The sequence below is a fragment of the Canis aureus genome, chromosome 5 (assembly GCF_053574225.1).
Source record: "Canis aureus isolate CA01 chromosome 5, VMU_Caureus_v.1.0, whole genome shotgun sequence".
In the NCBI taxonomy this organism is placed as follows: domain Eukaryota; kingdom Metazoa; phylum Chordata; class Mammalia; order Carnivora; family Canidae; genus Canis; species Canis aureus.
Genome location: NC_135615.1, coordinates 68,913,284 through 68,940,408, shown reverse-complemented (window position 1 = coordinate 68,940,408; position 27,125 = coordinate 68,913,284). Strand labels below are relative to the sequence as shown.

Genomic DNA, 27,125 nt, shown 5'->3' with positions numbered 1-27,125 from the left:
CTATTAAAAACGCAAGGACTGTGAGAACACTACACAAAGGATTCAGGGGACCTGGGGTGAAACCTCACTCTCCCAAGGCCTCAGCAGTCCCAACTGTCAGAGGACAGCCCAGGGGCCTCCAGCTGCTGCCTGCTGTCTCTTTGGCACTGTGACCGCCGTTCATGGAAGGCCTGATGATTTCCCTCCTGTTCAGAGCCTGTGTTTATCCCCACTTGATGAAGACTCTGAATAGCAGCCACAGGTAAGGAAACTTACCTCCCAGACAGCCCTAAGAGCCCCACGTCAAGGACATGTCCTTTTTGTGGACATTGCCTGGGAGAAAGGGCCATAGGGACACTTTTGGAATAGTTTTATTACAATATTACTTAAATATCTACAAACTATGCTTGAGGGTCGAGGGAGATGGAAGGGCAAAGCCAAGGACTCAGATGCCACCAAGTTTCTCCTGCAGCAGAGGCGTTCTCCTGTTTGCCCAGAAGCTACTCTGTTTTCAGAGTGAAGGCCAGCCCTGGCTCTGCTGCTGCTGCCCAGACCGACTCGTAGATTCTCTGTGTCCTTAGGTAGTTTTGTTTCCTTTTGTGCCTCAGTCTCCTTACTAAGAAGGGGTGTCGGTGCGTGATGGGGGTTAAAACAGCTCTTCAGGAGGCATCGGCCGAATCCAGTAGGGCTAGAGCTGTGAAAGGTCTATCAGCAGCCTGGCAGAGGCGCCCCGCCGTCCTGCTACACCGGTCGCTGTTGAAAGGGGATCTTTCCCTCCCGGCGAGAAGGGCCCCAAAGGCACAGGCCGCAACGTTGGGGCCGTTTCCGTCCAAGCTCTGGCTGGGGCGGCAGGGGCCCCAGCAGGGCCTAGTCGCGCACCAGGGCGTACTCCTTGGGCGCCCACAGCAGGCGCGGCCGACGGATCTCGGCCCGCCAGCCGATGTCGGGGCTCCAGCAGAACTCGGGGGACAGCACCTTGGCGGGCTTGTGCAACCAGAAGAACTTGTTGAGGTGGCTCTCGTCGTGCCAGCGCGCCTCCAGGCCGCGCTCGCGGTCCCGCTGCAGGGCCCGCGCGCAGTGCCCCGTCAGCCCGCGCAGCGCCGCCACGCTGCCCCCGAACACCGCCGCGTGGTAGTAGAAGTCGCCCTCGCCCGGCGCCACCGCGGCGGCCGAGCGCGCGTCCCGCTCGTAGGGCAGCAGCCACCGCGGCCTGTGGTAGTGCCAGGCGTGCAGCTGCGCCACCGACTCGGCCAGCGCCTCGGGCCCGAAGGAGCTGCGGAAGTGCTGGTCCACGTCCATGCAGAACACGAAGTGCGCCTCGCGGCCCAGCCGGCCGTGCAGCGCCTCGTGCAGCGTGCGCATGCGCTGCATGGACACGTCCTGCCAGCGCCGCTCGCGGACCACGCGCTCCACGCGCAGCCCGCGGCCGGGGCCCAGCGCCACGCGGGGCACGGCGGCCGGGAGCTCGGTGAACACGTAGTACACCACGCGCTGGCCCACCATGAAGTGCCGCTCGGCCGTCTCCAGGAAGCGCGCCAGGTACTTCTCCAGGTACCTGCGGGGGCGGGGGGTCAGCCCGAGAGGCGCGGCGGCCGCCCCCCCCTCCCCGCGGCCCCGCCACCTGCCTGGATGAACGCGGGGCGCGGCACAGAGGCTGTGCTGGCCCTTGGGACGGGCGGCGGCCTTAGTCGGTGCCTCCTTCGGGCCTGGAGCCTTCGCTTGTGAAGCCCCAGGCCCTTGATGCCGCAGGGCGCTGAGGAAGCCCAGCTAGGGGCGCGGAGGGCTGTGTGGGGACAGCAGTCGGCCGTCCCGGGAGGCCCAGACCCTGGGAGGCAGCGGCCAGGAGCCCTTCCTACGGAGCCCCGGGGAAATCTGCCTCCTGAACCAGGAGCTGTGCTGACAGCCGTTGTTTGTTGTTTTCGGGCACTGAGCTTGTGGCAGCTCCCTACAGAGATCATTAAGGGCAGGCCCTGGGGGACTCCCTGCGACTGGGATCTTAAGGGATCCCTGGGATCATAAGGGCTGCCCTGGGGGCAGCACCGTAGTGCTGGTGTCCAGGGTGGAGGGAAAGGGAAAGGACCGTCCTGCCCTCTCACTGGGAGTCTAGGACGAGAGGTGCTCCATTTGACTCCCTCTTCACTTTGGGATCTTGTGGCCCACAGGGTGCCCCGCCCTTAGGTCACATACCCACCCATTCCATTCTCTGCTTGGATAGCCCCACCCCCCCTCCCCAGGCCTTACCTGCCTACAGCAAAGACAGTCAAACCAATGGTGAGGTTCTGCTGTAGAGCCTCTTGCTGGGCCACAGCTGGGTCGAAGGTGCCATCCCAAATAATGGGAGCCCCCCAGGAGGTACAGGTCAGAACATCAGGCCGGGCCCTGGCCAGGGCAGGTATGGAGAGAGAGGTCCATTCATTCATCCACCCATTTGGTGCATGTGCACTGCTACCTCCCCAGTGCTGGGCCCTCGGGACCCACAAATGGGTGTGACCCAGCCCCTACCCCTAGAGATCCCTAGCCTAGATCCAGTACAAAGGATTGGGAGATTTGTGACCTAATGGGGCCACTGGAAGGAGTACCTGGCCCTGCTGGGGTGAGGGATGTGAGGAGGGCAGGGACGCTGGGGCAGAGCTCTGGAGGGTATGTCAGTGTTAGCGTCTTACCAGAGACGCAGGAGACCAGTGAAGTTGTCTCTCAGCATGGCCATTCTGGCAGAAGGGCAGACACCCATGGGGATGAGGACTTCCAGATGCCTGTGGGGGTGGGGGCAGCAGTGAGGGAGGGGCATGACAGCCAGCTGAGGGGGCAGGGAGGGGGAAGCTTCTCACTTTGTTCTTTACAAGGAGGGAGAACCCATAAGGACAAGTGTGAGGCCAAGATAGCCACACACACCCCACTCTCCCCCCCTCCCCCAGCACCCGGAAGGAGCTGCTTTAATCCTCACCCTGCTGGTTCCCATACTCTGTGCTGGGGGAAGGGGGTAGTACCTGACTATAGGGAGCCCATACAGGAGCAGCCCTGAGAGGCCAAACCCAAGTAGGATCAGCTGCCAGAAGATTCTCTTCCAGGTCCTAGGTGGTGGGGAAGGGCATTAGCAACTCATTTATATTCCAGACATACACATGAGAAATTGATTATGTAACTTTAATGTTTCATGTTATTGATTTTTATTTTTTTATTTTTTATTTATTTATTTTTTTGTGTTATTGATTTTTAAATACAAATCTATCCTATTCACGTGGTACAGGCATTCAAAAGTACAAAGCAGTCTGTATAGTGCAGTCTTTCCAGGTCCCAGCCATTTAGTTGCTCTGCATGGAGGCAGATCGAAATATGGTAGCAATTCCTTTCTCCCCCTTTCCCTCCCCCGACTCAAGGGGAGCACAGTAGATAGGCTCCTCTGCATCTTGCATTTTCCACCTCCACGGACCCTTGTCTTTGAGGTTATTCCCTCTCCGTACTGGGAGTGCTTGCTATCCCTTTTTCCCAGCTTCCCAGTATGCCATTGATTGCATAAAGCTAAGCGATGAGAGCAGGGCCTCACACATAGTACTGGCTCAGTACACTCTGGACTGTTGCTACTGTTATTCCTGAGCAGACCCTCATCCCCGGGACAACCTCCCAACTCCACTCTCTGCCCTACACATCCTTCCCAAGTCTGGGCCCCCCGTAGTCTCTTTCAAGAAGCCTGCCAGATCAGACATTCCTGCTCCCTGGCCTTTTCTGCCACCCCCACTTGACTGTTCCTCAGCAGATGTATCTAGTAGATAGCTCGGAGAAGCATCTCATAGTCGTGTGTGCACACCCATATTCACCTGCACCAGCATCTCAGCACATGGTACCTTCTGTTCAGTTGGCCATGCCTGAAACCCCTCCTTCTCCCTCACCCCTGTTTGCTGTCAGTCCCAGGATAGGGTTGACACGGCCTCCTTGATGTCCCCCACTCAGCTCCTGCTGTACCCCCATCTCCCATGGCAACTGCCTGTGCATCCCTCACCAGGATCATTGTGGCATCAACTTCCCTGCTGCCAGCCACTTCCAACAGCCCCCAAAGCCATGCTGTAAAATGCCTGCTTGCCTTAACAGTGTCCATATCACATGACCAATCATCCAAGAAGAAATGCATTTAGGAAGCAAATGTATGCGGAAATGTTCAACCTCACCAGTAACCAAAGACATACAAATTAGAACAAGCTGGCATGTTTTACCTGTAAAATGAGCTTTTAAAAAAGAAATAAAAACAGCCACGCAGCAAGGATACAATGAGGTAGACACTCTTACACTGCTGGTGGGGGTGAAGTTTGCTAGATCTTTTGTGGAAAGCTATGGTCATCAAAGCCTTCACTGTTCATCTCTTTTAATCCAATCAGCCCAACTTCCAGGAGCCTGTTCAGAAATCACCTGTATGGGAAAAGTTTATACATCAAGATGTTCACGAGTTTCTGCTTATTCATGTATTCACCCTCTATTTACTGGGCATGAGCTCAGAATCAAGCACTTGCTAGGTCAGGGATTCAGAGGTGAGCGAGGCACAGACCTCTCTCCAGGGAATGGAGTCAGGAAGATGTGGGTGGCCAGAAAGAGAGAGAATGGGTTCGATGACAGACCGTGAAGAGATTAATGGAGCGCAGCACAGTGAAGGCCGGAATTAGTATAAATGCAAGATGCTGTGAGGGTGAATTGGAGGGTAGCAACTGAGCCTTGACTAATGGGGAGGAAGTCAGGAAGGCTTCCTGGAAGAGGTGGCCTCTAATAATTAGAAGTTACCCAGGCAAAGAAGGCAGCAGAGTAGGGAGGAAGGTCTATGAGAAGAAAACAACAATGTACAAAAGTGAGAGGTGAGAGAAAGCTTGGGTTGTGCATGGCACTGCAGGGTGGAGTGCAGGTGGGGAGTGGAGAGAGGAGAGGCTGGAGGTAAGCCAAGGCCAGATCACACCCTGCCTGCATTCCAGGCTAAGGGTTTTGGGCTTCATATTGAGGACCATAGGGAGCCCTGAAAGATACTTTCCCCAGGGGATGATGCAGTCAGATTTTTATTTGGAAAAAAAAAAAATTCCAGCCGAACTGTTGAGCCTGGACACTGGGAGTAGGGGAGCATGTCTGGAGACAGAAAGGCAGGTTCTAGGCCCCTGCCAGCCCTCAGGGTCCAGTGGCAGTGGCGTGAGACACCCGGAAGTGGGGTGGGGAGGTGTAGGTGGTGAAGGACTGTTAAGGCAGTGGGCTGGGCAAAACTGGGTTAGAGGGCCAGGGCCAGGGGGCTGGGAAAGGAGACAGTGCCAGACTGTCTGGTGGGGTGGGAGGAGTAACTGGAGATGCAGTGGTGGAGGCAGGGGGCCCGGATGACTCTCCAGAAGTATGGCTGTAAAAAAGGAAGGAGGGGGATCCCTGGGTGGCTCAGCTGCCCAGGGCGTGATCCTGGAGTTTTGGGATCGAGTCCTACATCAGGCTTCCTGCATGGAGCCTGCTTCTCCCTCTGCCTGTGTCTCTGTTTCTGTCTGTCTCTCTCTCTATGTGTCTCTCATGAATAAATAAATAAAATCTTTAAAAAGAAAAAAAAGGAAGGAGGATGGTAACTGGAGGAGGCCAAGGGGCTGGGATTGGTGGAGGGATGTGTGTTTCTTTCATGAGGGTCACTGGAGCTTGGTTGGATCCCGACTGGGCGCACCATGGAGAAGGCCTCATGTGGCCGGCTGGAAAGGCCCCAACAGCCAGCCCACAGACTGACGAAATAACCTTTTATCTGACAACCTGGAAAAATACTTACACAGGAAGCTTAAATGAAAAAAAAAAAAAAGAAAAGAAAAGAAAAGAAAAAAAACCCAGCAGGCTCTAAAATTGATGGGCAGTATGATTATAATTTAGCAGGAATTAAAACATGCGCCAGAAAATAAGACTAAAGAGGAAAACGTAAGTGTCTTATGCAGTAAGTTATAGTAGGATTCTTTTTCCCTTTATTTTCCCCTTCCAGTTGTTTGTAATGTGCTTAGACTGCCTTTTTAATGAAGGAAAAGTACAGCGTTAGCAATTTAGAAAAACAACAAGGCATTTTAAGCCTTCCTACAGCCTGCAAGATCAAGTCTACACCTCTTAGCCCTGTCCCCGAAGCCTTAAGGATCTGGCTCTTTTGCTGTCACAAGTGAAGTGCTGTCACCTGCCCGGCTATCCCACCTTGAGGAATGGAGACTCACAGTGGGCAGATCAAGGATGGTCTTGTACCTTTGTCTGAAATAGCAAATGGATGTCAGCAACCCCAGGGTTGACCAGGGGGGTATTGGATGAATGAGCCACGGAAAGCAACGTGACCCCTAAAAAGGATCAGATGGATTAATATGTACTCTCTGGAAAAGAGGTCCTGAAGTGTTGAGTGGAAAAGGAAGTAACAGGAGTATATAGAGGCTGATCTCACTTCTATGAGGGGAAAGTCCTTACACCTACGAACCTGTGCGTTTACAGACGTGCTATCTGTGGTCTTTTCTAAACCTGCAGGAGAAGATCTAGAACAGCACTGTCCAGAAGTATAATGTGAGCCACATATATAAATGGAAATTTTTTAGTAGTCACATGAAAAAAAATGTGAAAAGAAACAGCTGAAATTAATTTTAATAATATTTTAAGTTAACCCAATATATCCCAAATAAACCTTTCAACATATAATCAATATACAAATTATGGGGATATTTTATATCCTTGTTTTGTACCAAGTCTAAATACTAAATCCAGTGTGTATTTTAGATTTATAGCACATTTCAGTTGGAATTAGTCACATTTCAAGTGCTTGGTAGCCACATAAGGCTGGCGGCTACCAGGTTAGATGACAATTCAGAAGGAGTTGCACAGTTGATGGAGCTGAGATTGGACGAAGAGGGGATTTCTACTTGATATGCTTCTATCATGTTCCACCATACAATGTGGTGCTTTGGTTGTTATTAAACAATAGACCTCAAATGGAGTCACTCACACTAAGCCCCCTGTCAACAAACCAAACCAGTTAATACCTACCTGCCTGCAGTTTCCAACTTCTCCCAGAAATGTACCTTTAACCAGTCAGTTGGGAATTAACTGGTCAGCACTAGTGAGATTCTCTGGCTGATAGACCCCTGCCTTCTCCCGAAGGAAAGTAACTCTGCTTGAAACAGCCCACTTTTTGCTAGAAGCTTCCTTTCCCCATCCCCTCCTGCCTGTAAAAGCCTTCCATTTTGTACATCTCCTCAGAGCTCCTTTCGATCTGCGGAGATGAGATGCTACCCAATTCATGAACCATTAAATAAAGCCAGTTAGATCTTTACATTTACTCAGCTGAATTGTTTTGTTTTTTTTTTTTTTAAACAGATTTGGTAGTACCGATAGGATCAAAGGAGGCTTCTGGTGGCTTTAGGGACAATGAGAAGCAGGTGTTCCGTGAACCCTTTGAATTCTCTTTCTCACTGTTTCTGAGGGCCTTAGGTAAATTTGCCTTGGTTCTGAGCTCCACTGTCTTTGCATCAAGCTTCTGATCTAATTGGCTTTCCAGTCTGGGGCTGGTCAGCTTGAGCTGGCAGCAGGTTCCCCCATAACCCCAGCCCCTCGCCCTTGGTTTATAGTCTGATACCTCCTCTATTTGATTGGACCCCCCAACACTTCAGTTCTGTCCCCAGATTCCACACTGGGACCTGCTTTGGGCAGCTGCACTTCCTGCTCATTTGGACTCAGTCTGCAGTCCTCATTCTTCGGACTCTGTGATTCAGTTCCCCACCAGCTCCCGGCTTCTGCATAAGGACTGGCTGGTGGTGCACACAAGGGGCCTTCTAACTGCCCATCTACAGATTGCTGCTGGTGTCCACAGTCTCATTTCTTTTGTCACCGGTGATTTCTGTTAATATGTACATAGTAAAAGCTATTGCTAATGGGAATCTCAGAAGCCAACAAGCTGTAAGAATTGTTGGGCGTGGGCCAAGCATTTAAAAACTGTTAGAGCACTTGCCCTCTAACCTAAAAACTCATATGTTGGGCGAGGCTAAGGTTAGATTCAGATTGACATTAGGCCACCTGCCAACCTCAAAATTTCAATGCAACAAGGTATACTGTAAAATATCACGCAGTTCCCAATTCAACAGCATGTCCCTTTTAGGTGTTAGTTTGGTACTTAGAGACCTAATGGCTTAGCTGAAAAATGATAATAGCTAATAATAATAATGGGATCCTTAAAATTTAGAGTTAAGCATACCATCTTCCAGTACACTGATTTATTTTGTGTCTTATTTTATTTTGTGTCTTATTTTATTGATGCAGTCCTGAAAGCTATCAATATCTACCAAATGGCAAATCTTACTAAAGCAACCTAGAATTACAATTGCCATTATGGAGAATATTGCATTTAGACAAGATCACTCATGACTCATGTAAGAAGTACACTTAAAAGCAAGGGTTCTTAGGAGTGCCTGGATGGCTCAGTCAGTTAAGTGGCTGACTCTTGATTTCTGAGTGGCTCAGGTTATGATCTTGGGATTATGGGATCGGGTCCTGAGTCGGGCTCCGTGCTCAGCTTAAGTCTGCTAAGGTTCTCTCCCTCTGCCCTGCTCTCTGTCAAATGTCAAATAAATCTTAAAAAAAAAAAACAAAACAAAACGGGGGATCCCTGGGTGGTGCAGTGGTTTGGCGCCTGCCTTTGGCCCAGGGTGCAATCCTGGAGACCCAGGATCGAATCCCACGTCGGGCTCCCGGTGCATGGAGCCTGCTTCTCCCTCTGCCTATGTCTTTGCCTCTCTCTCTCTCTCTCTCTGTGACTATCATAAATAAATTAAAAAAAATTTTTTTTTAAAAAGGAGGGGGGCATACCTGAGTGGCTCAGTCAGTTAAGTGATTACCTTCAGCTTGGGTCATGGTCCCAGGGTCCTGGGATCAAGCCCCAAGTCTGGCTTCTTGGTCAGCAGGGAGCCTAATTCTCCCGCTACCTCTGCTCGTGCTCTCTTATGTGCACTCTCTCTCAAATAAATAAATCAATCTAAAAAAAAAGGGGGGCGGGGAGAGGTTCCCAAATCAAACCAATTGAATGGGATACCTATTTTAACTGACATACAGAAGCTTTCCACAGGCTTCAAGATTCCAGAATAGCTTCATTAAAAAAATTCATCGCAAAAGGCCAATGAAAATTTAGACACAAGATCATAAAGAGAAGTCTGCCAAGCCATTAGTCTTACAGCTACAACAGCTGCAAGGCCAGACAGAGACTTAAAATAGCATCTGGGCCTCTCACATTGTACCTTCCTAGGGGCCCATCATTAAAATGCTGGCCCAGGGGACCATGTCTCAGTTGCTTTTTGTTTTTTAAAGATTTTATTTATTCATGAGAGACACACAGAGAGAGAAAGATAGGCAGAGACATAGGCAGAGGGAGAAGCAGGCTCCATACAGGGAGCCCGATATGGGACTCGATCCTGGGACTCGATACTGGGACTCGATCCTGGGACTCGATCCTGGGACTTGATCCTGGGACTCCAGGATCACACCCTGGACCAAAGACAGACTCTAAACTGCTGAGCCACCCAGGGATCCCCATCAATGTCTCAGTTGTAATCAACAGATGCTAGAAAAGACATTGTCTTCAAAGGCCCTATGCAAAATATCCAACATCACCTTGAAGGTCCTTGTATCAATTCCCAAAGGTGGGCCTCCAATATAGGCCCCTCTCAGAGTTGACAAGTGTCCAAGGGATTCTCCCGAAATTCCCTTAAACAGGAAAGAGGAAACTAAAATTAAAATTAATTTTAACAACTGGCCAAATTCTAATAGATACTGTAACTACACCCTTTACTTTAAATCTCACTCATAGGGTGCTTAGGTGGCTCAGTTGGTTAAGCAAACATCCAACTCTTAATCTCAGCTCAGGTCTGGATCTCAGGGTTGTGAGTTCAAGCCCTGAGTTGGGCTTCACATTGGGCATGGAGCGTACTTAAAAAAAGCACACCACTTGGGGCCTGCGTGGGATCCTGGGAAAGACTGGAAGGAGCTGGCTAAAGGTGAGAATATTCTTACCAGAGTCAGCTCTCCTGGATCTCTTAGTATCTGGTAGGAAGAGAAAAGTTTTCACCTTGTCCCTTCCTTTCCAAATCCAGGCCATTCGTTACTGATCTTTGGGAATGGCTCTAGAGCTTGTGAAAATAATCTCTTGTACCCTCCTGGAGGATAACTCTTGGGGTTCATGAGGTTGTTTTGTACTGCCTGAAATGCTTACTGTTTGTCCTAGCCGAAACCTGACAAGATATTTGGAAGAATTTAATAATTTTGTGGTCATAAACTTGGCCAAATTGAAAGCTGATATTCAGAGCCGGATATGAATATTTTTTAAACCTTCTCCCTTAAGCTAAATGTACTCAGGGAAAGAAAACCTTTCCAACATGGTGGATGGGCATGTCAGTCCTGGGATGTCCTCCAGGCTACAGCTCAATTTCTCGAGGAGTTAGAAGCAGCTATCCTTATTCTCCACATCTTTGCAAGACCAGAAATGCAGCTCTAGAAACAATTCAAAGTCCATCCATTCTGGGGTGGGGGGTGGGGAGGCTTGACCTGCTTAGTTGGTAGAGCATATGACTCCATTTCCGGGTTGTGAGTTCAAGCCTCACATTCGGCGTAGAGCTTACTTAATAAAATAGAGGCACCTGACTGGCTCAGTTGGTAAGCATGTGACTCTTGATCTCTGGGTTGTGAGTTTCTACATCCACCCATGTTGGATGTAGAAATTACTTAAAAATATAAATTCAAAGTCCACCCTTCTTTTTAACAATTAACCTTGCCCGGATTCACCTCAAAAGGCGTGTATGTACTGTAAACATTCTGGCCTTAGGGAACTCGTGTCCTTCTTTGAAGGAGTTTGCAGTATTTCCCTGTGCCTTTGAGATGTAAATACTCTACTTGATTTTCTCCAGGGACTCTCCTCTTCTGGTCTAGGCCATCTCCTTAAACTGCAAACTTCAGGGAAGTACAGTTGACTCCTGAACAGGGGGTGAGGGGTGTTGATACCCCCTTTGAAGTAAAAACTGGCATATAATGTTGACTCCTCCCAAACTTGACTACAAATAGCCTACTATTGACCAAAAGCCTTACTGATAATATAGTCAGTTAACAAATTTCATATGTTATACGTATTATATATTGTATTCTTACAATAAAGTAAGCTAGAGAAAAGAAATTGTTATTTAAACAATCATAAAAGAAAATATTCACAGTACTATACTGTATTTATCGAAAAAAATCCATTATAAGTGGACCCGTGCAATTCAAAGCCAGGTTTTGAAGAATCAACTGTAATTCTTAATAGAATGGGGGGAAAAGGAAGGAAAGAGGCTCTTAAGACATACAAACTGCTATAGACATTCCTTTGCCCATAATCTAGTCCACAGCTTCCATTAGATTGTCAAAGAGTAATAAAAATCTTAAGTGTCTTCTCCATAAATACTAATAAAAAGCTTTAGCCATCTGAGCAGATAAACTTAATTTATTCCAACTATTCTTTTATAACCTAGTGAGTTTTGTATTATCATACTGGTTTCATGACTAAAATTTTATTTTATTCTTATATTTTATTTTATAAGAGAGAGGGAGAGAATCTTGAGCAGACTCCATGCCCAGTACAGAGCACAACACAGTGCTCCATCTCACCCTAAGACTGTGACCTGAGCCAAAATCAAGAGTTGGCTGCTTAACCAACTGAGCCACCCAGGTACTCCTCATGGCTAAAATCTTAAAACAAAAGCCGTAAGGTCTCAGCATGTCTTTATGATCATATGTGTCTGCCTCTATGTGTTGTAGATGTTGTAGTATTTTCTATTACAAATAGGACTGCCAAAATTAATGTGTAAAGAACTCTACTAAAAAAAAACTACTTAACTGCTTTTTAAAAATTGATATGTCTTTAGAGTTATCAGCATTAAATGCCAGACACACAAATTTCATTCTACTTGGGTTTGACTAATAAAAATAAGTTCATATCTATTACAAAAATTTGTCAGCCTGAAAAATAACTTAGGATTATAACCTACTTTGTCTAATTTCTAATGAATGATATTTTTGCAGGTAATCTTAATATAATTGTTAAGAATAAATTATTTAAATAGATGTAAATGGGATAAGAGGTTTTTTTTTATTTATTTATGATAGGCACACAGAGAGAGAGAGAGGCAGAGACACAGGCAGAGGGAGAAGCAGGCTCCATGCACCGGGAGCCCGACGTGGGATTCGATCCCCGGTCTCCAGGACTGTGCCCTGGGCCAAAGGCAGGTGCTAAACCGCTGTGCCACCCAGGGATCCCAGGATAAGAGTTTTTAGGTAACTTTTCAGCAAATAGTTTCCAAAATCTTTTGACCCTTTAAAACCTTAAAGTCTTTCTATGTTAAGTGATGGGTTAAGTTGAATTCACTGAATATTTAGATCATCTCAAAATAAAATAAAATAAAAAATACTGACATTAGTAAAGAAAGTTCTCTGTGTGAAAGGAAAGCAGGATGTGCATTTTCGGTAAGAGAAGGTATGAGGATGGAAATGCACTTTTGTTGAGGGAAAGTAATTTTGTCCTAAAAGTAAGGCTGGTTATTCAGAAAGGGAAAGAAAAAACAGGACGAAATCTGAACGTAAAAAAGAAGGTTGCAGATGGTCTGTAGAAAAGTAATCTTGGGAAAAAAAATTTTTTTAAAGACTTTATTCATGACACACAGAGAGAGAGGCAGAGACACAGGCAGAGGGAGAAGCAGGCTCCATGCAGGAAGCCCGACATGAGACTCGATCCTGGGTCTCCAGGATCACGCCCTGGGCTGAAGGTGGCGCTAAACCGCTGAGCCACCTGGGCTGCCCAGGAAAGGGATTTTATGTGTGGTCAAGATGGCTAAGACTGGAATGGATATAAGTAAGTTTAAAAAGTGAATTGATGTTAATAGCAAAAGTGCTCAAGTACACAATTAAAATTGGTTTCCTCTCTGTTAGGACAAAGTTTTCTTAGACTATAGGTCTGCAGTTGATATGAGATTATAAAGGTTTTTCTTTACCTTTAAGTAATCTGCCTAGAAAACAAAGATTTTGTGTCCTCTCAAAATAATTTCCTGTGTGTCATATCAGATTCTTGGTTACTTAAGAAAACTCAGACTTCTCTATTAGAAAAGCTAAGAGCTTGTTTTTGTTTTACAATTCCTTAACTCTGTACTTGTCTGCAGACAAATCATCATTATGGCTAAATAGATAATCAAGTTATGCTTCACGATGACCTATGATCTTATTTGACCAAGTTTTAAAAAACCCTTTTGTATCTTTGAGGGTGCCTGGGTGGCTCAGTCTGTTAAGCATTAGACTCTGATTTCGGCTCAGGCTATGGTCTTGGGTCCTGAGACTGAGCCCCACATTGGGCTCTGCACTCAGCCTGGAGCCAGCCTAAGATTCTCTCCTGCCCCTCCTCCCTCTAAAGAACACCAAAAACCCCCAAAAACCCTTAATTTTTTTTATTTATTTTTTTAATAAAATCTTTAAAAGATTTTATTTATTTGAGAGAGAGCACGAGCAGGGGGTAGGGGGAGAAGTAGGTTCCTCACTGAGCAGGGAGCCTGACACAGGGCTCCTGAGATCATGACCTGAGCCGAAGGCAGACACTTAATTGACTAAGACACCCAGGCGCTCGGGCGCAAAACCCTTTGATACCGTTTATAAATTCTTTCCCCCTTACTCCCACAATATAATTCTGAAGGAAATATTTTTAACTTGAAAATAATTTTGAAATTTTCTATAGGATCCTTGGAAAAACTGCAAAAGAGTTTTGTTCTCCTTATAAAAAGAGAGATGCCAAACTAATTAGGCTTATTTGGGAAGCACTGTCAAATACAAAGCCTTCCTGGGGCACCTGGGTGGCTCAGTCGGGTTAAGTGTCTGCCTTAGGCTCAGGTCCTGACCCCAGGGTGCTAGGATGGCTCCCCAGTCACTGGGGAGTCTGCTTCTTCCTCTGCCCCTCCCCTCACTCGTGCTTTCTCTCTGCCAAATAAAATAAAAATCTTAAAAAAAAAATGAAGCCTTCCTTATGTTGTATTTGTGTAGTATGTAAATATTCGAGAAATTATGTGAAATTCCTGAAGATCTACTATGTCCTGGTATAATGCTATCAGTCATATAACCTTGGTTATTGTCTTAAAATGTTGTATGTTACAGAAATAGTCAAATTTCCTTGTCAATTCTATTTAACCACGGCCATTTTTTAAAACCTTTTGTCATTTGTAGATGGTATGGTTTTACTTTGATGCTTTTGCAAAAATATTGCTGCAAAAGTGCTTCAGCTGTAAGTAAGGAGATTCAGGACAGGTTTCTGGTAACTTGAAGATCATAAAGCTGAAATGGGTAAAAATTTTCAGAACTAATAGGGAAACTGGACTCAAACAGAAAAAGTATTAATTACATGGGACCGAATGAACAAGGAAGATGATTATAATTTTTTACAAGTTTCCGTCTGAAACACTGCTGGTTCCTTAATGTTTTTGTTTTTCCATATTTAAGGAAACCTTTTCTCTTAAGCTGTATGACTTACGGCAATTCAGTAAAGCATACCTTTGTAAACAAAGATGAAACATTTATTTTTTTTCCCCAACCTGATCCTCTCCTGAATTTGGAGACTTGAGTGTTCTTTTCAGAGCAATATAGCTAGTTATTTGCATAAGTTCTAGGAGAATCTGTTCTTGTAGTAAGACACATAGGAAATCACCCAAACTATAGGTATTTCAGTAAAATCTCATGGTGACTCCTTGGCTTGGCTTCCTGCCTCAGAGACTTTTAAAAAGTTCAATCTGAGATTCCTTATGAGAAGTTCCAGCAGAGCAGTCTTCAGAAGGGCTTGTCAACCACTATTTTTACTGCACTTATATAATCAGGTCAACTTAATGCAAACAGATTAGTTTTACTGTGATTATATTTGGTGAACACAGGTAATCATAGAAAAGTTGTTTGCACCTTGTAGATATTAGATTCTAATCCTGTTTATTGTCTTTGAGATTTTGTTAATAAATGCCTGTAAACAGAATCAGATCCTGAATTTTTCTAGTTTCTTCAAATATCTGGCTACGACTCCCCAAACTAATGTTAACAATTTTCTCCTAAATAACTTGGAGTCACCAAGAACAAAGAATGCCCTGAACCTCCTTGGAAGGGACTATACCAGGTCCTCCTCACTACGCTGATGGCGGCCAAACTTCAAGGATGTGAACTTGGATACCTTCACCTCACAGCCAAAGAAGGCTGCACCTGACATCTGATCCTGTGCAGATGCTGGCGACCTCCAAATCAGATTGACAAGGAAGAGGGGTAGCGGGCATCCAGGTAGACTGCTTCCACCCAAGACACCAGATCGAGACTTCCTACTTTAACGACAAAACCCTTTCTCCTTTCTTTCTTTCCTTTATTCTAGCATTGGCCTGGAAAAAGAACACTTTCATCCGTATCTCCTGGGCCACTGCTAAAGGAAGGTAACCTTTCAGACTTCTGGATTTGTCTTCAAAAACTCTGATCTGTCTTGTGATGATCGAATCCATTCACAGTGCCACCTTAGCAGGAGTGGTTTGTGCTCAGAGGGTCTGTCTTTGTGGCGGTTCTCATTCCCTATGGGCCTGTTAAGTGCCTAGACAGGCAATGCCTCTTATCTAAGAGGGTTATGTAACTGGGCCCCTAACTGGTTACAAACAAACCAAGATACCCTGTCAGGGAGCTCCCCTAAATTTACAAGGTCAAGTTAGAAAGGACCTACCGGGGAGGCTTTTGTGATTCAGGATTTGCTTCCTTTGGCAGGTCCCTAACTCCCTGGTTAGGAGTGAAAACAAATGAGGCTGTGATCAGGACACTGTTCTTAACTCTTTGAAGTATGGCACAAATCCAGTGCTAGAGCAATAGTCGCACAATGAAAATCCTTAGACTCTGGCCAGAGTTGTTTTTTTTTTTTTTTTTTAATTTTATTTATTTATTTATTTATGAGAGACAGAGAGAGGGGCAGAGACACAGGCAGAGGGAGAAGCAGGCTCCCCGCAGGGAGCCCTACTTGGGACTCAATCCCGGGTCTCCAGGATCACGCCCCGGGCTGAAGGCAGGCGCCAAACCTCTGAGCCACCCGGGCTGCCCCAGAGTTGGTTTTAATAAAAGGACAGCCCTTGCTGAATTTTGAGCTGAACGTGGAGGTGCTGTGCCTGCACCTGGATTTACACTTCCCGGGCAGTGAAAGCTCAGTTAACGGAAGATCTCTTAAACCTTAAAATGGTGACTTCTCCAGTGGGGTCTTTCTTTGACTTACTTGATTTTGACTGATTTGGGTCTTGGGGACCATGGCCCCTAAGTGCACTCTATACACAGAGCATCCTGTGTATAATGCAGTAGTAATCCTAGGGCACTGTCTTCTCTGAAAAGCTTTAAATGCATGTTTGAAGCCTCTAACCACAAAGCAAATGATCTCCCGGAGGCTGGAACATCAAGAAGGGAATGAAGTGAAATGTCCTTAAAAACTGTAAACCTGAAGTCAGGAGCAGTGAATGCCACACTGAGGATCAGTGAAAACTGGGAGAACTTTGGATGGAGCGATAGATGGGAGCGGCGCTAATGCTTGTCTCAGTTAAACTCAGAGTCTGGTCTAAAGGAGGAAATTCTTAAAAAAGAAACAACGGGCCCGGAATGGAGTCACACACAGTAAGCCCCACCCCCCACACACTGTCCGCAAACCAAGACTTAGTACTTAACATAACTGCAGTTCCAACTTCTCCCAGGAATGTTAACTTTTAACCAGTCGGTCTGGAATTCCCTGGTCGGCACTAGTGAGGTATAATCTGCCCAATAGACCCCTCGCCTTCCTCCAAAGTGACCTTGTCTGGAACAGTCCACTTTTTGCTAGAAGCTTCCTTTCCAATATTCCCTCCTGCCTATAAAAGTCTTCCATTTTGTACAGCTCCTCAGAGCTCCTTTCAATCTGCTGAGATGCTGTCCGATTCATGAATCCTTAAGTAAGTCCCATTCGATCTTCACATTTACTCAGTTGAATTTTGTTCTTTAATGTTGTCTAACAGGAGAAAATGTCTGTTTCTTCACAGTCATCTCTTTTTTTTTTAAGATTTTATTTATTTATTCATGAGAGAGAGAGAGAGAGAGAGGCAGAGACACAGGCAGAGGGAGAAGCAGGCTCCATGCAAGGAGCCTGATGTGGGACTTGAACCTGGGAATCCAGGATCACACCTTGAGCCAAAGGCAGGCACTCAACCACTGAGCCACCCAGGCGTCCCTTCACAGTCATCTCTTGTCCAGCTTCCCCTCTTGTTCTAGTCACCCTGTGGGGTGCTTTCCAACACCAATGACCAGTTCAGTTCTCCAATATCAAGTGGGTGTCCAACAATTCAATTCTCTACTGTCTATACTGTCTATGTGGAGTTAGTCCCAGGTCCCTCAGTTAAAGGGCTCAGCCCTGGAAGACCACACCCTCTTCAGATGCCAGCCGCAAATCCTGGGCCACTCCTACTTCTGGCTGATTGATTTGGACTCCAGGGTTCCCACAACTCCCTCGTGTTCCATAATTGGCTCACAGAACAGCTCCCGTAACTCAGGGAGGCCCTTTACTTCCGTTTCCAGGTTTATTTATGAACACCCAGATGACGTGCTCCATGGAGTGCCATCCAGAAGGGTCCAGCGCTCAGGAGGAGCTTCTATCCCCAAGGAGTTGGAATGCACCACCCCGTGCCCCTACCCGCATTGGGATGCCTTCACCAACCCAGAAACTTGCTCAACTTTGTTGTTCAGGTGTGTTTATAACCCAGGCAGGGGGTGGGGCTAACTAAACGTTCCAAGTCTCTAATCACTTGAGTGGGGGGCAGGTGGGCGGGGGGTGGGGGGGGGTGGGGCAGGGAGGCTACCTTATGCAACCTCCTTAGCACAAACTCTGCCCTGGTAAGGGCTCATTATGAATAACAAAAGATTCCTATCAGGAAATTCCGTGGATTTGGGGAGTTCTGTGCTGGGAGCCCAGGGAAGAGACCCAAGTCATCATCTACCACATCCGGGATCAGAGATCCCTCCTGCAACCGGGGTGGGGCTCAGGTGCCCCTGAGGAGGACACCTGGGGCATTGGTGCCACCTCAGCCCTCCACTTGGATGTCTCCCAAACTTAATGGCCAAAAAGGAGCTCTTGCATTTTCCTCAGAAACCTGCTCCCCACTCAGGTCTCCTCCATCTTGGGAAATGACATCTTGAAGTCCTGTGTTCTCTGTGACTGGTCCCAGTTACCCCAGGGGGCCCCTTCCGCTCTCCTCAGTCACCCAGGCCTCTTGCTTCTGCCTCCCCACCAGAGCCCCAGCTCCCTGTGCCCACCCCGCAGAGCCAGCCGGCCGCACCGCTGCTCTGGACTCCTGGGTCTCACCTGCCCTGGCTTAGTCTCGCGACTTTGGGGGACCCAAACCTGCGGGGACTCGGGGACTCCCACCTCCTATGTTTGCCCTGATCTTCCTACCAACCACCGTCAAGCTCCAGCTAACGCTTCGGTACGCAGCCTCCTTGGGACGCCGGCCCGGCGCCCTGCGCTCCCGGGGCCTGGGCGGACCCGCTCCCGCACCTGCCGGGCCAGCCCCTGGCCTCTGGCCGCCGCCCGCCGCGCCGCGGGGCCTGCTTCGCGTTCCTGGCGCCAAACCCCAGAGCCTGCCTTGAGGTTAGTGTATTAATGACTGTTTGTTCAGTAAACGAAGGAATGAGGCAATCGATGGTTTTCTTGTCTTTCTTTCCCAAACCTTGACTCCTTCTTAAGGCTGCTCCAGGGATCCCTGGGTGGCGCAGCGGTTTGGCGCCTGCCTTTGGCCCAGGGCGCGATCCTGGAGACTCGGGATCGAATCCCACGTCGGGCTCCCTGCATGGAGCCTGCTTCTCCCTCTGCCTGTGTCTCTGCCTCTCTCTCTCTCTCTCTCTCTGACTATCATAAATAAATAAAAATTAAAAAAAAAAAAAGGCTGCTTCAGCGTTAAGTCTACGCTACTCCTGATCCCGGAGTTTAGGGAGCGGACCCTCTGCCCCTCTGCCTGCCGGGTGCTTTGTATCCCTACCTAGTGAGGTCTGCCCACGGTTCCCTGAAGGAGATGCCGCGACTATCTCCACCTTAGGAGGAAACAGGCTCGGAAGCGTGAAATGACTTGCTCAGGGTCACACAGCTGCTTGAATGGGGGAGCCGAGGTTTGGACTTAGGTCTGATTCCAAAGCCAGTGCTCGCTTCGGCAGCACATGTACTAAAACGGATTCCAAAGCCAGAACACGGCATTTGGGACTCCTTATGGCCGGGCCCCAGATCAGCCCCGAGGCTCCTCTCCCGAGGGTCTCCAGCCCTGCTATTGTCCCCCGCAGCTCGGCACCTCTCGTTCCCACCAGGCCTCCCCCGGAAGCTCTGGCTCTCCTCCCTCGCCAGCACCGCCACCCCCAGAGGGCCGGTCCAGGAAGGCCCCTGGCTGCGCTCCGCTCCGGGGGCAGGGAGGCTGGCATCCACTTCTCTCGGCTCAGCCGGCACCCTCCTATCTGGGGGTGGGGGGGAGCTGATGTTTATCTTGGGCCCTGGGGCTCAGTCAGGGCAGCCCGGTGGAGCTGGCCCCAAGTAGCCCCGGTGAGGGCTCGGAAGGGGCCCGGATCTGGGCCCATGGTAGGCCCTCGCCCGCTTCCTGCCACCCCCTCAGTGTCCCAGCCTGGGGACCCTTAGGCCATAGGGGCCTCTGTCTGACCCGACCCACTCTTCCACCTGCCTCGCTCAGCTATTTTCAGAAGCACCCCCCCACCCCAGCTCCACTGGTGGAAGCTGGGCCCTCAAGCCCCCCCACGCTCTGCCCCCTCCAGCCTCCTGGCTCTCAAGACAGGGCTGGAGATAGTTCCCGAGTGGGAACAAGTTTTAATCCTGGACGGCCTGTCCCAGGGAGACTAGAGCAAGCCCTTGGTTATGGTGGGGGACACAGCACTGTGTCTTCTCTTGCTCCCCAAGGGGGCTTGGAGGTAAGGAAAGCAAGAGCAGTTACGCAGCTTTGCGACAAGATCCACAAGATCTCCTTGTGAGGGGGATGCAGTCCCCTGCTCCTGCTCTGCCCCATGGACCGTCTCTAACCCTTGAGTGATGTCCCCTTTCAGAGTCCCCTTCTCTCGACATCAGCATGGCTCGGCTGGTACGCAGCAGGCCAGCCTTCCGGCTCCTCGTGGGTGTCCTGGCCACCAGGCTGGACTCCTCCCGGCTCGGCTGTTCTGCCCCATATTTCCCCACAGGCTGGCAGTGTCCCCAACTCACCTGAGTCCCTCCTTGAGAGCCATTTCGAGAAGCTGGTAGGACAGTCCACCAAGAAGAACCCTCTAGCTCGGTGCCAGAGAAGAAATGACCAGTTCCTGGTGCCTGGGACAAAACCGCTCCGGGCCATCTGTCAGAAACCACACCCACAGAAGCAGGCAGGGATGGACTGCCCTGAGAGGGACTCCCTTGGGGGCGGTGCTTGCTGGAGGAAGCTGGCCCCAGGGTGGGTGTCGGGAGCCCCTCTGGGGCCAATCACCTGGAAGAAGGTGGATCTGAGTAAGGCCAGCTCCGGTAGGCCAGAAGCTCTGAGCTATTTTGACTTCTCTTACCTGCCCCAGGGTCCCTATGGGCCTCTTTAGTGTCCTGGAGCCCTGGGGAGGTCGGTGGGTCAGTTCGTAGAGTCTATGGGCCAGGGGGGACTCCGTCCTACATGGAGCTTCAGTCAGATCTCAAGGGCACTGGTCACCTGATTGTGACCTTGGACAACTCAACAGTAAAACGGGTACATACACCAGTCACCTGGGACAGTGTAAGAGCCCCATAGGTAGAGCATATGGAACAGTTCTGGAAAGTACAATGGGCAGGGTTTCTAAAAGTGCAGTTGTGCACCCTCAGGCACCACAGTTTTGTGGACTGTGAGCAAGATTTAAAACGTATGAACAGGAAGAGAACTGAAAATATCAGAAGGTACATAAGGGGAGGTATTGTTTTGTGAAGTTTTTGCTTCAGATATCTGTAAGTACATATGTGAGACTGGGAAGCTTTTTTTTTTTTTTAAAACCGTGGCTCATGATCAAAAGAGGTCTGCAAAATTCTATATAAAGTGTAAGCCAGGGCAGCCTGGGTGGCTCAGTGGTTTAGCACCACCTTCAGCCCAGGGCATGATCCTGGAGTCCCAGGATCAAATCCCACATCAGGCTCCCTGTGTGGAGCCTGCTTCTCCCTCTGCCTATGTCTCTGCCTCTCTCTCTGTTTCTCTCATGAATAAATAAAATCTAAAAAAAAAAAAAAAAAAGTGTAAGCCACAGGGCAGCCCTGGTGGCGCAGCGGTTTAGCGCTGCCTGCAGCCCAGGGTGTGATCCTGGAGGCCTGGGATCGAGTCCCAGGTCAGCTCCTTCCATGGAGCCTGCCTCTCCCTCTGTGTCTCTGTCTGTGTGTCTCTCATGAATAAATAAAATTAAAAAAAAGAAGTGTAAGCCACAGGAACAAGTACAGGCTTTCCTGTTCTCTGAAATCAGAATATTCTTTATGAAAACTTCCATAAGCAGAAAAGACGTAAAGCGAAGGTGGTTTATTATTTTCTATGGAAAGTATGTCCAGCATTCCCAGGGCCAAAAAGTAACCTTAGGCTTCTCTGTCGCCTTAGAACACACCTTGCTAATAGATAGTGGGATAAAGGGAGGTGCAGCACAGATGCTCCTGAGCCCAGGCCGCGGAGCCGGAGCGTGGCGGCTTCCAGGGCAGCCTGCTGCAGAAAAGACGCTCTTTTCACTTTTTGCCTGTTTTCCAGAAAAGCAAAAACCCTCTCAGAGATTGTTTTGGTCAGTGAAACCAGGTTCTAACGCAGGTCTGTTGTAAAGGCGGCCTAACGTGAGCTCTCACAAGCAGGGGGACCCACCGGGACGTAGAGCAGCGCCCTGGCACCAAGAAGAGAAGTGGCACCGCTATTCGCCTGCGTCGGCCGCGCCGTCAGCACATCCTCACCCGGGGAGTCTGGGCGCCCTCCTCCCTCCCCGCACGTGGAGGAACACGGCCAGGAGAGGCCTGGCTCTTACTCTTCCCGGAAGGGAGGAGGGGTCTGGGGCGTAGGGACGTGCCCCGCCGCCAGGACCCCAGGCCTGCATTCCTCCGCCAGCTGGGCCCCCCACCGGCTCCCTCGGGCACAGGACTGGCTCCGCCCTCGGGCGTCAGGATCTCAGTCACCTTCTCTTCCTCCAGGTGTTGGTTAAACGTTAACAGGCTCTCCGGAGAGGTGTTAGTTATCAAAGTCCTCAGCTACTCAGCCCAATCTTCCTGGGCCCGCCCTTGGAGACTCTTCAGAGCTGGGCCCCAGGCCTCCAACCCACATTTTAAACAGGCAGAGAAACAAGGCCTCCAGGAAAACCCCAGAGAAGGCAAGGCCCGGGAGCCAGGTGGCCTCCCTCCTCCCATCCGGGGCTCTGTGCAAGCCGGGGAGGCCGCTTTGCTCACCACCGGGCCTGGCTCAGAGAGGCACGGGGTGGCGCAAGCTGCTGTTGGCCACGCACACCTGGGCCGCCCCAGCCAAGCTCCTGCCTCGACATCTGCACCTCCTCCGCCTCTGCCTGGAACGCCCGTTCCTTTTTTTTTTTTTTTTTTAAGTTTTTATTTATTTATGATAGTCACAGAGAGAGAGAGAGGCAGAGACACAGGCAGAGGGAGAAGCAGGCTCCATGCACCAGGAGCCCGATGTGGGATTCGATCCCAGGTCTCCAGGATCACACCCTGGGCCAAAGGCAGGCGCCAAACCGCTCTGCCACCCAGGGATCCCCCCTCCTTTTTTTTTTTTTTTAAAGATTTCAGTTGTTTGAGGGAGGTCGTGCATGAGTGGGGGAGGGGCAGGACAGAGAAGCAGACCCCTGGGAGCGGGGAGCCAGACACAGGGCTCAACCCCAAGATGACCCCAAGAACGTGACCTGAGCCAAAGGCAGACATCCAACTGACTGAGCCACCCAGGCACTTCCCCCTTTCCTCTTTATTTAAGGTTTAGGTGTCACCGCGTCACCTCATGGAGGACAGTGACTCTGATAGTAATTTCAGTGTCTGAAAAATGCTCAGAGTGCACTGAGTGAACCCAAGCCATCCCAAGGGCTTATCCCTGATGCGGAGCCACTGAGCACCAACTGAAGGGGTGCGCTCGCGGATGGAAGAGTCTGGGCTCTGCCCTAGGTGTTCCAGATATTCCTGGCCCAACAGCATCAGGTCTGGGCTCTCCCATTCCAAGGGGCACCTGTGAAAATGAGGCCGTGTCTACTACGGGCGCCCTCAGACGACCTGGCCCCGGCAAAGGGTGGAGGGCCTGCTGTCCGGTTAGGGAGGTTGTCCCTCCTCCAAACAACTATCCCTCTCCTTCGGGACGAGAAGTAGCCAATCGAGAAAGGCACAGAAGAAACAGATTTTACAGATTTATTTTTAAAAAACAAAAACAAAAGGTTAAAAAAGTCCTTCATTTCCAACCCTGCCTGGGGGTGTGAGTGGGGAATAGAACAAGCTGAGAAAGGAGCCCACCCTCTTCCCAGGGAGAGCCCCGCTCTTCCCCCAGAGCCTCCAAGGACAGGGCAAGTCAGAGGCAGGCCCTCGCCCTTCCTGCCCTACCTCCTCCGCAGGTAGTTCAAACTGCTAGCAAGTTCGAGAGGCAAAGAACTGTGGAGGCAGGAGGCCCAAGGCTGCCTTCCTCATGGCCACATCACCCTGGGGGCTCTTCTCTGCCTTCGGATGTTCTCTGGGCCCCCACGGCGGGCGGATGGGCAGGCCAGGAGGCCTGGCCCGGCCTCTAGCGGCTCCCTTAATGCTGTTTGTGGCCCAACAGGGCAGTTGGGGGCTTCACAGTGTGGGAAGGGCTTCGGAGATAGCGTGCCCACTCTGGAAAGGAAAACCTCCTGATCTTCGCCGCTTTCTGATCTTGCCTGTCTGCGTGGAGGCTGCCCTTCTTTTCTATTCCCCATTCTGAGGCCGAGCAGAGTCCAGGACAAAGCACTAAGTGGCTGTTTGCTACAGAACACCTGGAGATGCCAGAGGGTGGCTCTGGGCCCATCTGCCAGTCCAGGCTCCTACACAGTCATCCAGTCACACACACAGCGTTAAGGCGTCTGTGCCAGCAGGCGTGGCCAAACCAGGCCCAGCTTCTCTCTCTCCACCTGCGGAGGGTGAAGGGGGAGAACCCCTGGCTGCTTCAGAAACGGGCTGAAGGGGGAGAAGCCGGCAACGGAAGAGTTAGCCAAGCCCGGAGAGAGGAGTGGGAGGAAGGCAGGCAAGGGCTTGCAAGGCCTCTATCCGGCCTGACGGCTGCCCTTGAAAATAGCCCAACCCAGGTTGGGGAGCCCTGACCGTATACCCCCTGGAAAATGGGGGACAGAAAGAGGGGAAGAGAGCGGGGCTAGAGTATTGGGACTTTGGAGGAAGCCAGTGCTATCAATATTTACAAGCATAAAGCCCCATCTTCTGCGCCACCTACCTCTCTGCCCCTCCCACAGAAAGAAAGGCCCCTGAGAGCCATGGAGGGGGTGCCAAGACCTCCTCACCAGCCACGCCCCATAGGGAGAGCCCTTCCCTCCAACTGGCCCCACTTCTGGGCCCCTCAGGAATGTCTGTCTGGCTCTGCTCAGTCGGGAGGAGGAGCCCCGGGCCAGAGCCCCAGCTGCGCTGGCCAGCCCTAGGAGTCCTTGAGCATGCTGATGCGGGCGTAGATCTTCAGGGCAGGCCCCAGCTTGATGTTCATAGCACTCATCAGATGGTCCTCCTTGAGCAGCAGCAGGGCTTGCCCGTCGATCTCCTGGGCACGGAACTCCTCTGCTATCTCCTGGCAGCCTGAGGGGGACACCACCACAGACAGGATCAGTGAGGGTACCGGTGCTGACCGGTGTGCCTGGCACACCTCGAGGAAGGCAACTCTGTTTTCATCTGACAGCCCGAGAAAGGCTACGTGACTCGTCCAAGTGCTCCACACCTCATTCATATATGTCCTGGTCACCCCACCCCACCACCCCGATGAACGGGGCTGACCCAGCAGAGCCACAAGTTGCTACAGGAGTGACAGCATGTGATTCCTAAAGCTGGGTAGCAAAGGGCACAGCAGTTGCCATCTTGCTCTTCCAGAGCGTTTACTTGGGAGAAGTCAGTGACTATGTCATGAGGACATGCAAGCAACACTCAGAGGAGGCCCACATGGAGAGGAACCGAGGCCACTTGGCCACAGCTGCACTCCACCCCTGAGCCATGTAAGCAGGGCACCTGGGAACCAGGTCCTCTGGCATCAAACCTTTGGCCAACCGCAGTTCTGGCTGCCACCTTGACCGAGACCCCGTATGATCCCCCAAGCCAGCGCTGCGCAGCTAAGCTGCGTTCCTGACCCCACAGAACCCGGGGTAAAAAGCCATGACGCTCCAGAGTAACGAATGCAGATTCTGGTTTCTGGAAGGGGAGTGCTGCTGTGGGTAGGGGAGTGGCAGACGGGAGCCAGAAGGACTCTGAGAAGTGTCAGTGATGTGTCCAGGGCGGGACAGAAGGCTGATGGTCTGTGAGGAGACTGGGGGAGTCTTCAAGGAAAGGAAACGGTTTCTGGAAACTGGGAGAAACGGATCTTTGTTGAGAAACGGAAAAAATGTTGCGGCCCTGCTGGGGGTGTAACCCGGTAAGTGTACTGCACCTCACGGAGCCATCTAGGGGAGGACGTTTCCAGCAGAACACTGAAAGTGCTGCTGGGCTTCTGACCACCGCTCACAGGACAATGAGGACCGACGAGGAAAGGCCAAACTGTTAGACATCAAGGAGCCAGGATTTGCTTGTTTGAAAATCGCTGTCCTCCCAGATAGCAAATGATGCCAAAACTAAGAAGCAGTTTCTAGGCGAAGATCAAATCCAGGACACAGGTGAGAAAACACGGTCTAGAGGTGGAACTGAGAGCATGACACATCTTTCACCAAGACTTCAGAAGCTTGAAGGTGCTGCCTCAGAGAACTGTAAGGATTTTACGGGTGTGCCTCACCAATCCTCGCCATCCACCAGCAGAGCATCTTACATATTAAGGGGGACTGTCCCTCAGCTTCAGAAGATGCCAACACAGAGAACGACTTATCTTAGAGCCTTTTTGGGTTTGTTTGTTGTCTAATGGAGTGAACCCTAACAAGATGCATTGGAAGCCCACAAACATTTTAAGACAATTATACTGGCATAAACACTGCTTGAAGTGAAAGGGTCTGGGGTCATAGAAATGAACAGCAGCAGGATACAGGCCAAGAAAACTAGTCCACTGAAAGCTCAGGCTACCTTTCATGGGAAAGGAAGGATGACTCTGAGGGTGGAAGCAAGAAAGAAAATCACTCCCAGGCTTTGAGTCCTAATCAGAGAAATTCCAACACACACCCTGCTAGATTCCAGGATTGGTGCCATCGGTGACTCCTGTATCCCTCCCACTCCTCAACAATGTCTTCCCTTTTCTGCGCAGGCATGCCTACAGTGGTGATCCTATACCTATCCACCCCATCTTGGGCTTGTGGAAGGAAGTGGGTAATGTGTCTCTAATTCTCAGGTGTTCAGAACAAGAGGAACTGGGCTTGACTGGAGTTTGCTGATGAGACCCTGAGTTTGGAACTACTGCTGCAATAGGATGAGATCTGTGGGGTCTACAGAAGGGGGTAAGGGTGGTCTGCTTGAGCGGGGAGCATGAATTGTGGGGACCAGTGACTGGTGAACTATGGTAACCAGCCCTCAAACAGATCCAAATAAACCCGGCTTTCCAAAAAAAACAAAAACAAAAAACAAAAAACAAAAAAAAAAACCCCAAAAAACCTGGCTTTCCTTTCACGCACCTGTGGGCATGACCTGTGTGATATTGTGAAGGTGACGCCACATGGTTTCTGAGTCTAGATCAAAAGGGGCATGGGGGCTTCCACCATACTCTCCTGGATCACTACCTGTGGGGAGAAGTGGTGGCCTTGTCCTAAGAACACGCAAGCATGATGTCCTGAAGGGGCCCGTTTGGAGAGGAATGGAGGCCTTCTGTGGGCAGCCATACCCTCCTGGAGATGAGGGGAGCGGGGCACCTTAGAATAGATCCTACAGGCTCATGGAAGCCTTGGTCCACATCTTAATGACAACCTCATAAAGACCCTGTGGCAAAAATGTCTGGCCAAGCCACTCCCAG

At 50.0% G+C, this 27,125-nt stretch overlaps 2 protein-coding genes and 1 long non-coding RNA gene across 15 annotated transcripts in view; 1 reads left to right on the top strand and 2 right to left on the bottom strand.

Annotated features, from left to right (window-relative positions):
- Window positions 1–334: 334 nt before the first annotated feature.
- On the bottom strand, window positions 335–21,203 carry A3GALT2 (alpha 1,3-galactosyltransferase 2). 6 transcript variants are annotated; one of them, XM_077898572.1, is made up of 7 exons: window positions 20,246–21,177; window positions 9,592–9,684; window positions 4,188–4,380; window positions 2,967–3,050; window positions 2,643–2,732; window positions 2,221–2,358; window positions 335–1,534 (listed from the first exon to the last, which is right to left on the bottom strand). In XM_077898572.1, exons 3-7 carry the CDS (start codon window positions 4,310–4,312, stop codon window positions 847–849), a joined length of 1,125 nt encoding a protein of 374 aa, XP_077754698.1. In that variant the 5' UTR covers window positions 4,313–4,380; window positions 9,592–9,684; window positions 20,246–21,177; the 3' UTR covers window positions 335–846. The 6 variants fall into 6 exon arrangements, with proteins under 6 accessions (XP_077754698.1, XP_077754702.1, XP_077754697.1 ...); XM_077898576.1 differs by having other exon boundaries at window positions 4,261–4,380; window positions 20,246–21,172; XM_077898571.1 differs by lacking the exon at window positions 9,592–9,684 and having other exon boundaries at window positions 20,246–21,174.
- LOC144314461 (uncharacterized) lies at window positions 1,396–18,914 on the top strand. Of its 2 annotated transcripts, XR_013380383.1 has the most exons (4): window positions 12,116–12,279; window positions 15,383–15,440; window positions 17,575–17,742; window positions 17,928–18,914. It is a non-coding gene; the product is annotated as an uncharacterized LOC144314461 (long non-coding RNA). The 2 variants fall into 2 exon arrangements; XR_013380384.1 differs by lacking the exons at window positions 12,116–12,279; window positions 15,383–15,440 and adding an exon at window positions 1,396–1,518 and having other exon boundaries at window positions 17,928–18,913.
- A 2,172-nt stretch (window positions 21,204–23,375) lies between the features above and the next one.
- Window positions 23,376–27,125, bottom strand: part of PHC2 (polyhomeotic homolog 2) — a 121,957-nt gene continuing 118,207 nt past the window's right edge. For 6 of the 7 annotated variants that reach the window (XM_077898564.1, XM_077898563.1, XM_077898566.1 and 3 more), the window contains one exon: window positions 23,376–24,790. In XM_077898564.1, coding sequence (XP_077754690.1) covers window positions 24,636–24,790 — 155 coding nt within the window. In that variant the 3' untranslated portion in view covers window positions 23,376–24,635. Of the gene's footprint in view, window positions 24,791–25,745; window positions 26,896–27,125 lie in introns of those variants that run through there. The other variant, XM_077898565.1, reaches the window with a different exon arrangement.

Excerpts from the sequence above, each read along its gene's own strand:
- A3GALT2 (XM_077898572.1), bottom strand. The coding sequence starts at position 4,312 with ATGACCATAGCTTTCCACAAAAGATCTAGCAAACTTCACCCCCACCAG. Across the intron at positions 2,733-2,966 it reads TATGGGCTCCCTATAGTCAG|GCATCTGGAAGTCCTCATCC; the intron begins GTACTACCCCCT and ends CCACCCCCACAG. Across the intron at positions 2,359-2,642 it reads ACTGGTCTCCTGCGTCTCTG|GGCCCGGCCTGATGTTCTGA; the intron begins GTAAGACGCTAA and ends TGCCCTGGCCAG.